Here is a 17,152-nt window from a genome sequence, read left to right on the forward strand (position 1 = left end):
TATGTAGCACATTATATATAACATTTAAAAATTTGTTTAAAAAACAGAATAAAGAATCCTCAATGGCTGCAAAAATTAGTGGGTGAAAGTATGATGAGAAACGTATTTAGAGTAACTATCTCCCCACAAGATACTTATTAATTATAGTATTCTTATAGTAGAAAAACCTGGCAGATACTTTATAACCAAATGATGAAAGAAATGAGACCTATGTACATCATGTTCCTCCAGATGGAACTCATGAAGAAAGGCACATCACTTCTGTGGAATTCCTGCCGAAATGTGTAACCTGAATTTAATAATGAGGAGGCAGAAACCCAAATTGAGAAATACTTTATGAAATAACCGACCAGTGCTTTTCGAAAGTGTCAGGGCCATGAAAATAAAAAAAATAGACTGAGGAACTCTCTCAGATTAAAGAAGAGTAAGGAGGGGTGCCTGAGTGGCCCAGTCGGTAAAGCATCTGCCTTCGGCTCAGGTCATGACCCCAGGGTTCTGGGACGGAGCCCCCACATCAGGCTCCCTGCTCAGTGGGAAGCCTGCTGTTGCTGCTCTCCCTGCTTGTGCACTCTCTCTCTCATTCTCTGTCAAATAAAATAAAATAAAAAAATAAAGAAGAGTAAGGAGCTGTGACAACTAAATACTGTGTGTGATTGGCTGGTCCAGAAAAGGGGACATTAGTGGAATAATTGGCAAAATTTGAATAAGGTCTGTAGATTAGTTAAGAGTATTATGTAATAGTAAATTGCTTGGTTTTGATAATTGAAAATGTAAGATGTTAATATTTATGGCTGCTTAATGAAGGAAATTCTTTGTACCTTTTTTGCAACCTTTTTATAAGTATGAAACCATTTCAAAATGAAAAGTTAAAAAAATAATAAATATTTTGTTTTAATATAGCTTTTTAATGTGTTTTAATGAGTGAATAAATGAAGAAAAAGTTTAGACACTAAAGAACTTCATGGACCCTTACTTTGCAGGGTTACCCAGATTTTATTTGTATCCCTGTGATTAATTTATTTTCCCTTTTTTTTCCAACAGCATGCCATGATGATGTAGTTAAGATTGTGAATCTAGCATGCAAATATAACCTTTGTATCATACCAATTGGTGGTAGGTATTATGCCTTTTGAATTTTAATATGATGTAAATGTGTTTCTTATTTTTATTTTTTTAATTTAAATTATTCATATTCTAAATATTTGTGCCATCCCATTGAAAGCAAGCATTCTTGTAATTTTGATATGGTTATTCTGAAAAATTTGTTTTATGCTGCTCATTTTTGAGTAGATCTCTCTGTCTGAACTGTTTGAGACATGTTGTTCGTGGGTTCTTTAACATACAGATCCTAGTTGACGCTGTAACTTAATGCTTAAATAAGAAAATCTTCCCACTTTAGTAATTACTTTATAACCTTTATCTTTATGGAGAGAATGTTATTTTTCAGAGGCTAAATGTACCCAATATACACTTTTGAGAAGGAACACTATGCAGTGTGAAAGATCAACTAGGACAGTGATGACCAGATCAGTAATACATTTTAATGTGGAAAACTAACATTGCTTTGCATCTTAAGACAAATTTGATATCTTGATCTTTTATCAACCACATTCTTTTAATAACCTACACAAGCCAAAGGAAATTGCCTTCACTGATTGAATTAACATTGATGGAACAGAAGTGGGACCCCAAACGAATCAGGAACTCCAGATTCCTTCTTCAGCTGATACTTTCAGTTGAATTCATGAAAAAAAAAAAGGCACTACAGTGCCACTTTTAGTGAAATATTTTTCTGACTTCAAATGACTGTGACAAGCAAATAGTGTTTACTGATACAGGCATGTTCTTAATTGACAGTTCACAGTCTTTCATCTTGTAAAAGTAAACTGAATTTTGTAGATCAGCACCTCCTGTAAATTTTACTTGTATCAAGAGTTTTCTATGCAAGACACATGGAAATACCAATTAAGGATTTACTCTGATATATGGTAATACAGATGGTTAAGGACTAAACGGTATTATTTTATGTTGGTATCAAGAAAACATTTTTCCTTTGATAACAAATGTTCAAGGAAAACAGGAGTACATTGTTTATATACTTGTATATATTGTTTATTCTATATTAAAATCACCTTTTCATCATTAACATATAAATTTGTTTGAATATTATATAATCTGGGCAATTTTAACTTTTTTATGTTCTAATTTATTGAAGTCTTTTTGTATGACAATATATTATTTCAAATGATAAATGAATCTCATAGTTAAGGTAAGGTGTCTTTAGTTGAAATAGGAAGGGTATTTTTTTCTTTTAAGCAATATCTCCAGAGTAATCATTAGTTTAGAATTTTTCTAATCATGTTTTTGGAGTTTCACAAATTGCTGGGGGCGTCACTTGAGTGTGCCCAGGGGATGGAGCCATATCCCATTGCTTTCAGATCCATAATATTTCTTCATTTTGGCATGCAGCATAAAATAAAGGTGAGTTTGCTTTTAGTGTGTTAGCATTTGCAAATTACATTTTGCAAAGTAGAAATAGGTATTACTTTTCTAGCGGGCCTGCTTGTGTACTTTCTATTAGGGATTTGCCCTAGAAGTGCCCTAAAAAATAAAATATTAAAATTTTTTCCTATTTTGGCAGGAGGAACAAGTGTATCATATGGCCTAATGTGTCCTGCAGATGAGACAAGAACAATTATTTCTTTGGACACTTCACAAATGGTATATGATAATTTTAGACATGTTTGAAGATAGTGTTTGGTTTAAAAAAACTCTTTACGGCTCAGTTTTAGTTGTCATTAAAAAGGTATATTTTCCATTTTGTCTTAAATTTATTTTATCATTATATTTTACCATTGTCTTCAGGTCTCAAAAAGCTAAGTTTACGCACACTCAGGTACATATCTCGGTAGTTTCTACCAAATTGGCCTGAGAAATTGATAACTTGAGAAGTGTGTGTTGGAATAGTGATACAATAGATGAGCTGATTTGTATTGTTAAAAACAAAACAAATATTATTAGTTAAGGTTGATTTGAAACACCAAGACTTGTCCCCCAAATTTTCAATGCTGTTGCATTTTTGCTTGTGGAAGAGTGGAGAGCAAACTATTTTTATCATAGGATTATTTTGTGACCTTTTGGCTCGCTGTGGTCTAAGAGTTGGACATTGTGCCATGTTAAAGCTTTGTTTTGGGTATGAACTTAATCTTTATATAGTCAACAATATTTGTGGTTGCATATTCCTTCATTGCTATAAAAAGTTTAAGATTTATTTATTATTTATTTTATTAATTTGACTTTTTTTTCAAAACCAAAGTAGAGAGAATAGTATATCCCTTTTCTAGATTAAGTAATTATTGACTTTTTATCATATTGCTCTATCTTTGTCTCTCAACTATTTTTTAAATTTTTATTTAAATTCAATTAATTAACATAAAATGTATTATTAGTTTCAGTGGTAGAGGTCAGTGATTCATCCGTCATTCATACTACCCAGTGCTCATTACATCACATCCCCTCCTTAACGTCCATCAGCTAGTTACCCCTCCCCCCTCCCCCTCCCTTCCAGGAATCCTCAGTTTGTTTCCTATGATTAAGACTCTCTTATGGTTTGTCTCCCTCTCTGATTTCATCTTGTTCTATTTTTTCCTCTCTTTCCCTATGATCCTCTGTTTTGTTTCTTAAATTCCATATATGAGTGAGATATTATGATAATTGTCTTTCTCTGATTGATTTATTTGGCTTAGCATAATACCCTCTAGTTCCATCCACATCGTTGCAAATGGCAAGATTTTGTTTTTTTGATGGCTGAGTAGTATTCCGTTGTATATATATATATTCGACATCATCTTTAGCCATTCATCTGTCAGTGGACATCTGGGCTCTTTCCATAGTTTGGCTATTGTAGACGTTGCTGCTATAAACGTTGGGGTGCAGGGGCCCCTTTGGATCACTACATTTGTACTTTTGGGGTAGATACCTAATAGTGCAATTGCTGGGTCCTAGGGTTGCTTTATTTTCAGCTTTTTGAGAAACCTCCATACTGTTTTCCAGAGTGGCTGCACCAGCTTGCATTCCCACCAACAGTGTAGGAGGGTTCCCCTTTCTCTGCGTCCTCGCCAACATCTGTTGTTTCTTGAGTGGTTAATTTTAGCCATTCTGATGGGTGTGAGGTGGTATCTCATTATGGTTTTGATTTGTATTTCCCTGATGCCAAGTGATGCTGAGCATTTTTTCATGTGTCTGTTGGCCATTTGTATGTCTTCTTTGGAGAAATGTCTGTTCATATCTTCTATCCATTTCTTGATTGGATTATTTGTTTTTTGGGTGTTGTTTCATAAGTTCGTTACAGATTTTGGAACTAGCCCTTTATCTGATGAGACATTTGCAAATATCTTCAGCCATTCTGTCGGTTGTCTTTCGTTGTTGTCGACTGTTTCCTTTGCCGTGCAAAAAGCTTTTTATCTTGATGAAGTCCCAGTAGTTCAGTTTTGCCTTTGTTTCCCTTGCCTATGGAAACATGTCTAGCAAGAAATTGCTGCAGCCGAGGTCACAGAGGTTGCTGCTTGTGTTTTCCTCTAGGATTTTGATGGATTCCTGTCTCACATTTAGGTCTGTCCTCCATTTTGAGTATTTTTGTGTATGGAAATGGTCCAGTTTCATTTTTCTGCATGTGGCTTGTCCAGTTTTCCCAACACCATTTGTTGAAGAGGTTGTCCTTTTTCCATTGGCTATTCTTTCCTGCTTTGTCAAAGATTAGTTGACCATAGAGTTGAGGATCCATTTCTGAGTTCCCTTCCACTGATCTGTGTGTCTGTTTTTGTGCCAGTACCATACTCTCTTGATGATTACAGCTTTGTAATAGAGCTTGAAGTCCAGCATTGTGATGCCACCAGCTTTGGTTTTCTTTTTCAACATTCCTTTGGCTATTTGGGGTCTTTTCTGCTTCCATACAAATTTTAAGATTATTTGTTCCAGCTCTGAAAAAAGTTGATGGTATTTTGATAGGGATTGCATAGAATGTATAGATTGCTGAAGGTAGCATAGACATTTTAACAATACGTGCTCTTCCAATCCATGAGCATGGAATGTTTTTCCATTTCTTTGTGTTCTTCCTCATTTCTTTCATAAGTGTTCTGTAGTTTTTAAAGTACAGATCCTTTACCTCTTCGGTTAGGTAGGTTTCTTATGGTTTTTGGTGCAATTGTAAATGGCATTGATTCCTTAATTTCTCTTTCTTCAGTCACATTGTTAGTGTATAGAAATGCTACTGATTTCTGTGCATTGATTTTATATCCTACCACTTTGTTGAATTGCTCTTATGAGTTCTAGCAATTTTGGGGTGGAATCTTTTGGGTTTTCCACATAGAGTATCATATTATCTGCGAAGAGTGAGAGTTTCACTTCTTCTTTGCTGATTTGGATGCCTTTTATTTCTTTTTGTTGTCTGATTGCTGAAGCTAGGACTTCTAGTACTGTGTTGAACAACAGTGGTGATAGTGGATGTCCTTGCCATGTTCCTGACCTTAGGGGGAAAGCTCTCAGTTTTTCCCCATTGAGAATGATATTTGCTGTGGGCTTTTTGTAAATGGCTTTTATGATATTGAGTTATGTTCCCTCGATCCCTACACTGTGAAGAGTTTTAATCAAGAAAGTATGGTGTACTTTGTCAAAAGCTTTTTCTGTATCTTCTGAGAAGATCATATGGTTCTTGTTCTTTCTTTTATCAGTGTAGTGTATCACACTGATTGATTTGCAGATGTTGAGCCAACCTTGCAGTTCAGGAATAAATCCCAGTTGATTGTGGTGCTTAATCCTTTTAATGTACTTTTGGATCCTGTTGGCTAGTATCTTGGTGAGAATTTTTGCATCCATGTTCATCAGGGATATTAGTCTGTAATTCTCCTTTTTGGTGGGGTCTTTGTCTGGTTTGGGGTAATGCTGGCCTCATGGAGTGAGTTTGGAAGTTTTCCTTCCATTTCTATTTTTTGAAACACTTTCAGCGGAATATGTATTAATTCTTCTTTAAATGTTTGGTAGAATTCCCTTGGAAGCCATCCAGCCCTGCACTCTTGTTTGTTGGGAGATTTTTGATTACCGCTTCCATTTCCTTGCTGGTTATGTGTCTGTTCAGGTTTTCTATTTCTTCCTGTTTCAGTTTTGGTAGTTTATACATCTCTATGAATGCATGCATTTCTTCCAGATTGCCTAATCTGTTGGCATATGGTTGCTCATAATATGTTCTTAAAATTATTTGTATTTCTTCGATGTTGGTTGTGATCTCTTTTCTTTTTGATAAGTCTGGCCCGGGGTTTATCAATCTTATTAATTCTTTCAAAGAACCAGCTCCTAGTTTCGTTGATTTTTTTTCTGCTGTTCTTTTGGTTTCTATTTTCATGATTTCTGCTCTACTCTTTATTATTTCTCTTCTCCTGCTGGATTTATGCTTTATCTGCTCTTCTTTCTCCAGCTCCTTTAGGTGTAGGGTTAGGTTGTGTATTTGAGACCTTTCTTGTTTCTTGAGAAAAGCTTGTATTGCTATATACTTCTCTCTTAGGACCACCTTTGCTGCATCCCAAAGGTTTTGAATAGTTGTGCTTTCATTTTCTTTTGTTTCCATGACTTTTTTTCTTTAATTTCCTGGTTGACCCACTCATTCTTTAGTAGGATGCTCTTTAGCCTCCGTATATTTGAGTTCTTTCCAAATTTCCTCTTGTGATTGAGTTCAACTTTCAAAGCACTGTGGTCTGAAAATATTCAGGGAATGATCCCAATCTTTTGGTATCAGTTGAGACCTGATTTGTGACCCATTATGTGATCTATTCTGGAGAATGTTCCGTGTGCACTCGAGAAGAATGTATATTCTGTTGCTTTAGGATGGAATGTTCTGAATATATCTGTGAAGTCCATCTGGTCCAGTGTGTCATTCACAGCCCTTGTTTCCTATTTGATCTTCTGCTGAGATGATCTGTCCATTGCAGTGAGTGCAGTAAGTGCAATACTATTATTGTATTATTATCAATGTGCTTCTTTGATTTTTGTTATGAATTGGTTTATATAATTGGCTGCTCCCATGTTAGGGGCATAAATATTTACATTGTTAGATCTTCTTGTTGGATAGACCCTTTAATTCTGAGATAGTGTCCTTCCTCATCTCTTATTATAGTCTTTGGTTTAAAATCTAATTTGTCTGAGATAAGGATTGCTGCCCCAGCTTTCTTTTGATGTCCATTCGCATGATAAATGGTTTTCCACCCCTCTCTTTAAATCTGGAGTTATCTTTGGGTTTAAAATGAGTCTCATGCAGACAGCTTATCTATAGGTCTTGCTTTTTTATCCAGTCTGAAACTCTGTCTTTTGATTGGGGCGTTTAGCCCATTTACATTCAGAGTAACTATTGAAAGATATGAATTTAGTGCCATTGTATTACCTGTAAAGTCACTGTTTCTGCATATTGTCTCTGTTCCTTTTGGGCTCTTTCTTCACTTAAAGGATCCCTTTTAATATTTCTTGCAGGGCTGGTTTATGATCACTAATTCTTTTAGTTTCTGTTTATGCTGGAAGCTTTTTTGTTGTTAAAGATTTTATTTATTTGAGAGAGAGAGAGAAAGAGAGCAGGAGCAGGTGGAGGGGCAGAGGGAGAAGCAGGCTCCCCGCTGAGCAGGAAGCCCAATGTGGGGCTCCATCCCAGGACCCTGGGATCATGACCTGAGCTGAAGGCAGACACTTAACCAAGTGAGCCACCCTGGTGCCCTTGTCCTGGAAGCTTTTTATCTCTCCTTCTGTTTTGAATGATATCCTAGCTTTATAAAGTATTCTTGGCTGCATATTTTTCTCATTTAGCACCCTGAATATATCATGCCACTCCTTCTGGCCTGCCAGGTCTCTGTGGATAGGTCTGCTGCCTGTCTAATATTTCTACCCTTGTAGGTTATGGACCTCTTATCCCCCGAGCTGCTTTCAGGATTTTCTCTTTATCTCTGAGATTTGGAAGTTTCACTGTGTCAGGGTGTTGACCTATTTTTATTGATTTTTGAGGGGGGTTGTCTGTTCCTCCTGGACTTGGATGCCTGTTTCCTTCTCTGGGTTAGGGATGTTCTCCACTATAATTTGCTCCAATATACCTTCTGTCCCTCTCTCTCTTTCCTCTTCTGGGATCCCAATTGTTCTAATATTGTTTCGTTTTATGGTATCACTTACCTCTTGAATTCTCCCCTCGTGATCCAGTAGTTGTTTATCTCTCGTTTTCTCAGCTTCTTTATTCTCCATCATTTTGTCTTCTGTATCACTGATTCTCTCTTCTGCTTCATTTATCCTAGCAGTTAGAGCCTCCATTTTTTATTGTATCTCATTAATAGCCCTTTTGATTTTTGACTTGATTAAATTTTAGTTCTTTTATTTCTCCAGAAATGGATTCTCTAGTGTCTTCTATGTTTTTTTAAGCCCTGCTAGTGTCTTTATAATTGTTATATTGAATTCTAGTTCTGACATCTTACTTATATTCATACTGATTATGTCCCTGGCAGTCAGTACTGCCTCTTGTTCTCTTTCTTGAGGTGAGTTTTTCCAGCTTGTCATTCTGTCCAGAGAAGAATAGATGAGCGAGAGAACAAAATACCAAAATGGCAACAATGATCCCAGAGAAGTATACACTAAACAAATCAGAAGAGACATGAAGCTGAAAAAAAAAAAAAGAAGAGAGAGAGAATGTAATCAGACAGGTGAACAGAGCAATACACTGGATCCTGTGTGTATTTTGGTCTGTTTGTTAGAAAACTAGGTTCCAAAATTGTAAAGAAAGAAAAACATATATGTATGAAAATAAAATTAAATACAATGAAAGGATAGAATGTAACTGTAAAAATGAAAATTAAAAGACAAAATAAAGAAGGAATACGAACAGACAGGTGAACAGAACAGAGCAATACACCATATCCTGAGTGTATTTTGGTCGGTTAGAGGAAACTACATCTCAAAATTGTAAAGAAAGAAAAACTTAAATATATACAGAAATAAAATTAAATACAATGAAAGGATAGCATGTAACTGTAAAAATGAAAATTAAAAAAAGATTTAAAAGAAAGGGTTGATAAAATAAGAAATTGGTTAAAAAAGGAAAGAAAAAAATTAAAATTGAAAGACTAAAGAATCGTGGGGAAAAAACCCATGAATTCTATACACTGTTTTCCCCTAGTGCTGGAGTTTCTCAGTTCTGTGTGATTGGTAAACTTGGTCTTGGCCAGATGTTCTTGCAGATCTTCTGGGGGAGGGGCCTGTTGCAGTGATTCTCAAGTGTTTTTGCCTCGGAGGAATTTCACTGCCCTTGCCAGGGGGCCAGGCTAAATAAGCAGCTCTGGACTGCTCTATGTGGCTTTTTTGTTCCCTGAAGGCTTTTCTTGCTGGTTTAGAGGATGAGAATGAAAATGGCAGCCTCCCAATCTCCTGCCCTGTAGCTGAAAGCTCGGGGCCCCACTCCTCAGTGCACCCTAAGGGAAAAGCAGTTAATCACTCCTGTCTCCCTGGTCTCCATCCTGTGACCAAGCGTTTCTGTCAGGCACGCAACCCCATTTCAAGTCTCCAGACCCTATAGACTCCTGTGGTGTGCATCTGCGCTGCTCCTCCTCGGGGAGGGAGGGAGGTAGGTCTCACCGGCTCTGCTACTTGCTGGGACCCTGCTCGATGAGCAGTCGCCCAACTGTACTTATCGCAGCATATGGCAACCCCGAGCTGAGAGCCCACTCCTGGGCTTGCTGATTGCCGCTGGCTTCCCTGCTCTGATGCCCGGGAACTGTGCTACACTCAGGCACTCCTGGTCTTTCTGTGACCCCCCGGGGATCCTGAGGCCAAAGTGTCCACCTAGGATTCCGCCCTGTTTTGCCGCCTGAGCACCTTTCAGGCAGAGACGTCCCTCACTAGAGCAGACTTCTATAAGTTCTGATTTTGTGCTCCACTGCTATATCACCTTCCGGTGTCAGCTTACGGAGGTTCTCTCTCCCTCCCCGCTGCAGTGTATCTTCCCATATGTCTCCTTGGATTCATTTCTCTGTACCTCCTACCTTGTAGAAAGAGGTCGCTTTTCTATTTGTAGAATTGCAGCTATTTTCTTAGATCTCCAGTTGAGTTCATAGGTGTTTAGAATGATTTGATAGCTGTCTAGCTGAATTCCTGGAACCAGATAAAGCTAAGGTCTCCTACTCCTCCATCATCTTAGACTATCTCCTTTTGACTATTTTAAAAGTAAATCCTGATATGCTACTTACAACTAAATATTTCTTATGTATCTGCTTTTCAAAGGACATTTTCTCACTATATTATTATTTCTCCTGGCAAAATTAAAAAGAATTCTTTATATCATTTAATATCCAGTTCACATTCAAATTTTACAGTAGTTTCAAAATAGTCTTTGTTTTGTACTTCATTTGTTCATATAGGGATTCTGACAAGGCCCATGTTGTTAGCTTTTGGTTGTTTCCCTGTCTCATTTTATCTGAAACCCCCTTCTTTCTCCTTTTTTGAATGTTACTGACTTTTGGTGAATGTAGGTTATTTGCAGTATAAAATGTGTCATATTTTTTTTTAAAGATTTTATTTATTTATTTGACAGAGATAGAGACAGCCAGCGAGAGAGGGAACACAAGCAGGGGGAGTGGGAGAGGAAGAAGCAGGCTCCCAGCGGAGGAGCCTGATGTGGGGCTTGATCCCACAACGCCAGGATCACGCCCTGAGCTGAAGGCAGACGCTTAACCGCTGTGCCACCCAGGCGCCCCAAAATGTGTCATATTTTGAATTTCCGTGTCACTTTGTCTTGGTATCGTTTAACTCTTCCTCTAGGCTTTGTATGTCCTCTAAACTTGAAGTCAGATATAAAGTCTAGTTAGATTCAGGCATAGCTTTTAAATTTTTTTTTTTAAGCAAAGATATCTCGTAGTGGTGATGTGTTTTTCTATCTCATGTCACACACATCAGGAGGCATGTAATATCTGGTTGTCCACTTTAAGTGTTGCCAAAATTAATCAGGATGTTCAGATGGTGACAACCTGATTATTATTCTGTAAAGTTCCCCATTAACCTTTGTCCTTATCCCAGAGTTTAGAAAAGGCAGGTTCCTTAGAAGATCACTTAAGAGTAGCCTCTTCTGGAATAGGCTTTGGATGTGTTTGAATTTCTATATACTTTACTGTGTACAAATTTACCACTGAGTCTGTTACTGAATTTGTAAAATAGAGACAGTAATAATGCAGAAGGTAATTGTGAAGATTAAATGAGATAAAATAAAGTACTGAGTAGATGTTTAAAATTCTGTGCCAGAGTTTTTAATGCCAGGTTTTTAACCATTTATTTTGTAGAAAAACCTTGTATAGTCACTGCCTTTAACTTTGAACTCTCTTAAATATTGTAGTGGATGGGTGGTACTTACAATTGTGATTTGCTCTGGAGTTGAGAAGCTATGTCTGTGCATGATTTTGCCCAGAGTACTTCTGATACAGTGTATACAAAATATGATAGTTACACCAGTTTTCTATTTCTATATTTCTTTAATATATACAATAATACTAAGACCTATTGGTCTCAAAGTTTTTGTCTTATTGTTAACTTGGATAGTGTATACTGGATATAATAGGGTATCCTATGTATTTTCCGTAGGTTTTTCTGTGAGTACCCATAAAGGTATTTTTTTTTCTTTGCCTTCTTCAGTTTTTGTTTTTGTTTTTTTCTATCAAAAATATGTTTGTGCCCTGCTAGACACAAGGTATATAATTAGCACAAGTATGTAATCACTTCAAGAGCCAGCCTACTAGAGGAGAAGATGTGTATAAGTTATTGTTAGGTACCAACAGATTACTGAATTCTGTCTTTTTACTTTAGTTTAGTACTTCCTTTTGTTTAGTGGCTATAGGACCAAAAGACTGATTTGCCGTAGTTATAATGAAATTACTATTGTTGCATTGTGAGAGTATAATTAAAATGAGAGTTTTATATAACAAAAAATACATTCACATATATCATCTTATTTAATGTTTATCATAATCCTGTGAATTAAGCAGTGCAGTTATTTGTATGTATTCAGATTTGGCATATAGGCAGACAATTTTAGCATTGTCTGTTTTATTCTTTCCTTTTTATTATTAGCTAGATTTATCTGTATTAGTTATTGCCATGAAATTGAACATATCAAAGTGCAAAGAAAGTGACCCTGGGATCCAAAAGAAGAGTGTATATGTTAACCTGATTGCTCAGCCAAATAGAAGGGGAAAGAAGTCTGTTTTTAATGGAAAATAATTCATGAAGATTCATACATATATATATATATATATATGTATATATATATATATATATATATATGTATGTATATATATATATATAAATTAGGTCAACCAAGAATGTTAACATTTTTTGGGCAATTATACATTTGGTAAGTTGAGCTGGTTGATACTCAGTTCCTTCTTTTTAAACAGGAGTCAGGGGTGTGCTTTGGTTTCTGTCCGGGGCCTCTGGTTCTATTTTGGATTAAAAATAAAGCAGGAATGCCATTTACTATATTCAGATGTCTTTGTAGGTGTCTTTTTCTAGTCTCACAATGGCCATCTTCTGATATTTTTAAGTCACATATGATTGTTAACTATTAATAGTAGTGCAGAGAGTATTTGTAGAATGCCAGGAACTTTGTATGTTAAGGGTTTTTTTGTTTGTCTGTTTTTTTGTTTTTTTAAGATTTTATTTTTAAGTAATCTCTTCACTCAACATGGGGCTCAAACCCACAACCCGAGATCAAGAGCTCCATGCTCCACCGAATGAGCCAGCCAGGCATGCCTGTATGCTAAACTTTTTATGTGCAGTATCATTTAATCCTTACACCAACATTATGAGTAGTATTACTATTCACACTTTGCAAATGAGGAAACGCTAAACTTAGTTAAATAATTTGCCTAAGGTAAGAGGTAGAGTTTAATTCAAACTAATCCCTGAATAAAGACAGAGTCTGTGTTTTAAACCAACTCCTGTGCAATATACTGCCTGTGTTACTCTATCTGTCATGTTGTATAGTCTGGGATACATGGATAGTGTAGTAGTGTGGGTAACCCTATTTGCTAGTTTTGTCTAGTCACTTGCTACCTTGAGTTAGGAAGTTATATTTCCTCAGAAGATGTTAATAGTTCTTGGAGATAAGACTTTTTTCTTCCTTTGCAACAGAATCGAATCCTCTGGGTTGATGAGAACAATCTGACAGCTCATGTGGAGGCTGGTATCACAGGACAGGAGTTGGAAAGACAGGTATGTTATTTCCTTTAATTAAGATTTTCAAAATTGCTGTGTGTCCTCTTTATTTTTTTATTTTTTTAAAGATTTATTTACTTAGCAAGTTGGGGGGGCAGAGCAGAGAGAGAAAGAGAGAGAGAATTTCAAGCAGAGTCCCTGCTGAGCATGGAGCTGGACTCAGGGCCTGAGCCAAAACCAAGAGTCGGGTGCTTACCCAACTGAGCCACCCAGGCAACCCTCTGTGTGTCCTCTTTATGAGTGGAGTACCTTTCACAGCACATTATCTGAACAGATTTGCTCAGTTTCCATTGTGGGTCAGGCATTGAGCTAGATACTGAAGACACAGTAGTGAAAAAGACACCATCCCCTACCCTTGGAAAGCTTATAACAGAAAGTTAGGCAAATAGACATGATTCAGAGTGAGAATTGCAAGGTGAAGGCTGAATGCAGGGTGTTATGGCTCATCACATAGGGTTAGCAGGGAAGGAGTTGGACAAAGAAGTTATCACAGAGAACACAGCATTTAAAATGAGACTTCAGGATGAATGAAAGTCAGCAAAAAAGGAAGTGGAAGTGGAGAGAACAATCCAGTCAGAGGAAGCACCAAGTGCAGAGGCTTTTAGGGCAGCTATTGCTTTTGGCGGACCTGCAGACAGTTGAGTGTGGCTGAGGTCTAGTGTGTGTTTATGGGAGAATATGCATTCTTGGTGTTGATATGTTGCATGGGAATATGTATTGCGGTGGTAAAGGATGAAGTCAGGGAAACACGAAGAGATCACATTATAAAGGGGCCTTATAAAGCCCCTTTTAGAAGTTTGAACTTTACCTCTGTATTCAGATAGTTCTGGCTTGCTCCTGTGTGGAGGATGGATGGGGGACACGTACAGGTGGTTAAGAGGCTACTGGCATAATTCAGGCAAGAGCTGATAGTGACCTACAGTAAAGGAGTAAGAATAGAGCAAAGTGGAACATACTGGACATTGAATTCTCAGAAGTTCATGATAAATTGGATCAACTGGGTAGATGTTGGTATTTACTATAAATTGAACTTTTCAATGAGTAATTTCTTTTTTTTTAAGATTTTATTTATTTTAGAGGGGGGGGGCGAAGAAGAGCAGAGGGAGAGGGAAAGGGAATGAATCTCAAGCAGAGTGTGCTAAGCATGGAGCCTGATGAAAGGCTTGATCTCATGACTCTGAAATCATGACCTGAGCCTAAATCAAGAGTCAGACGCTTAACTGAGCCACCGTGGTGCCCCAATGCCTAATTTCATTGAAAACTGCTCATCTAATGAATTTGTCAAACTCTTGGAGACCTTGTAGCACCTTTTTAGGATCCTGAAGAATTCTTGGAAAACTTTAGGTTCCTTTCATGCATTCTAAGCAGGTAATTATTAAAATGTATATCCAACCTCCTCAGACACAGTCAAGATGACTTTAACTCAGCTTTTGTAAACAAAAATTAGGAATTTAATTTGTTGGTGATCTATTGACCACTTTGTTCAACCTGAATTACAGAGACGACTCCTTCCTGCCTTTGAATGGGACGGAGAGAGATAAGACATGTTTGTCGATCTTATTTTTATTATCTTTTTCCTTATTTCTTGGTGAAAAGTTGAATGAAATTGGTATACCACTGACCAGTTCTGGATGAAAGGCTTTGAAAAAAATTATTAAACTATTGTCTTTATTTTTTATTTAATGCACTAAGATAGAACTGGAATGAAATTGAACATATTATTTGAGGCAGTGTTAAAGATCTTCAATAAGCCAAGTTTTTATATAAGTCCAGGTAATTATTTTGTTAATTATTATGGTTTATAATGAACTTTAAGTGGGCAGAATAATAGTATTTAGTGAAAAAACCTGTAAAAATCCCATTTGAATTTTTCCATTATATCTGAATGAGGCATTATCAACACAGCAATTTTTTTATAACAAAGGGTGGCCTTTCATGTCTCTAATTTTGTATCTTTTATTACAGCATTTGATGGAGTATTTTAACCTTTCCAAGTTTTCTTTTTTTTGAAAGGTTAGAATTAAAATTCAAGGAACATATTTCCTTGAAATTTAAATGACATTTTCCTAGACTAGAACTTCTGATATTTTACCTACTAGTTCATTTCCCAGAATGCCAATACAGAACTTTTCTTTTTTGCCTCCAGTAAACTGTAACGTAATTTCTACAGCTGTTTTGATCCCAGTTCAAGTTCTTCCTCATTAAACTTCTGTACTCTTCAGTTTCCTAATAAGCTGAGGTAACCAGCTTAAAACATCCTGCTTTTTCCTTCTAGAAATTTTAAAATGACACAAAGACAGTAGTTGGGTAGCACATGTTTTAATCTCTTTAGTTTGTAAATTACATTGATTTTATTATGTGTACAGTTTAAGGGAGGTCACTAACATGTCAATTATGGATTTGTTGTATAGTAACTTCATTGAGGTATAAGTGTCATACAGTAAATTGCACTTATTTAAAATGTACAATTTGATATGTTTTGATACATCGGTGCAATTGTGAAACCATCACCACAGTCACAATAATGAACACTTGTACCAGACCTAAAGATTTCCTCTTGCGTCTTTATGATTCTCTCTACCCCTTACCCTCCACCCCTGATAATCATTGATCTGCTTTTTTTTTCTTTTTTTTTTAAATAACAGAAGTGTATTGTCTCACAGTTCTGGAGGCTGATCTGCTTTCTGTCACTGTAGATTTGTTTAATTGTCCTACAGTTTTACTAAAATCTAATCATGTACTCTTCTGAGAGGGGATTGAGGCTATGGCTTCTTTCACTAGGCATAATTAGTTTGAGATTATGCGTATTATTGCATGTATCAATTAGTTTATTCTTTTTATTGCTCAATAGTATTGGATTGTATAGGTATACCACTGTTTGTTAACCCATTCACTTGTTGAACACTTAGATTTATTTCCAATTTGGGGCTATTACAAGTAAAGCTATTATGAATATTCATGTGCAAATCCTTGTGTGGACATATAGTTTCATTTCTCATGGGTAAATATCTAGAAATGAAGTGGCTAAATCAAGTGGTATATATATATATGTATATATATACACACACACACACACATCAAATATATGTATGTATACACACACATATATATATAAATATATAAAAAAGGTATATATTCACCTTTTTGAAAACTACCAGACATTTTCCCAGAGGGCAAATTTATATTCCCACTAGCACTGTGTAAGAGTTCCAATTTCTCTATATCCTCTCCAGTACTTGTTAATGTTAGTCTTTTAAGTTTTAGTCATTCTAGTGGATGTATTACAGTACCTCATTGTGGTTTTAATTTGTATTTCTCTAGTGACTAGTGATGTTGAACATCTTTTCAAGTGCTCTTTGTCATCCATGTATCTTCTTTGGTGAAGTGTCTGTTCAAGTTGTTTGTCTAATTTTTAAATTGGGTTGTTTGTTTTCTTACTGAGTTTTAAGAATTCTTTACATATTCTGGATATAAGTCCTTTTGCAGATCTATGCTTTGCAAATATTTTCTCCCAGTCTGTGGCTTGTCTTTTCAATCTCATAACAGAGTCTTTTGAAGAATAGATGTTTTTAATTTTGGCAAATTCCACAATATTTAATTTTTTACTTTCTGTCATATCTAGAAATCTTTGCTTTACCCAAGGTTACAAAGATTTTCTCCCATTTAAGTTTCATAGTTTTTGGTTTACATTGAAGTCTCTGATGAGTTTTGAAGATTTTTGAGTTAATGTTTATGTATGGTGCAATGGATGGATTGAAGTTCATTTTTTTGCATATGGATAATCCAGCTATTTCAGCACCATTTGTTGAAAAGACTACCCTTCAAATTGTGTTGGCTATTCTGGGTCTTTTGCCTCTCCATATAGACTTTAGAATCA

General features: G+C 36.2%; 1 protein-coding gene across 4 annotated transcripts in view; it reads left to right on the plus strand.

Moving 5' to 3' along the window:
• AGPS (alkylglycerone phosphate synthase) overlaps window positions 1-17,152 on the plus strand; it is a 204,373-nt gene that overhangs the window by 117,151 nt on the left and 70,070 nt on the right. For all 4 annotated transcript variants that reach the window (XM_045806173.2, XM_087861651.1, XM_045806171.2 and 1 more), the window contains 3 exons: window positions 1,042-1,113; window positions 2,642-2,721; window positions 13,192-13,272. In XM_045806173.2, the coding sequence (XP_045662129.1) occupies window positions 1,042-1,113; window positions 2,642-2,721; window positions 13,192-13,272 (233 nt within the window). The remainder of the gene's footprint in view (window positions 1-1,041; window positions 1,114-2,641; window positions 2,722-13,191; window positions 13,273-17,152) is intronic.

This window comes from Ursus americanus, chromosome 1, assembly GCF_024610735.1.
Source record: "Ursus americanus isolate L20-20 chromosome 1, mUrsAme1.1.p, whole genome shotgun sequence".
NCBI classification, from domain to species: Eukaryota; Metazoa; Chordata; class Mammalia; order Carnivora; family Ursidae; genus Ursus; species Ursus americanus.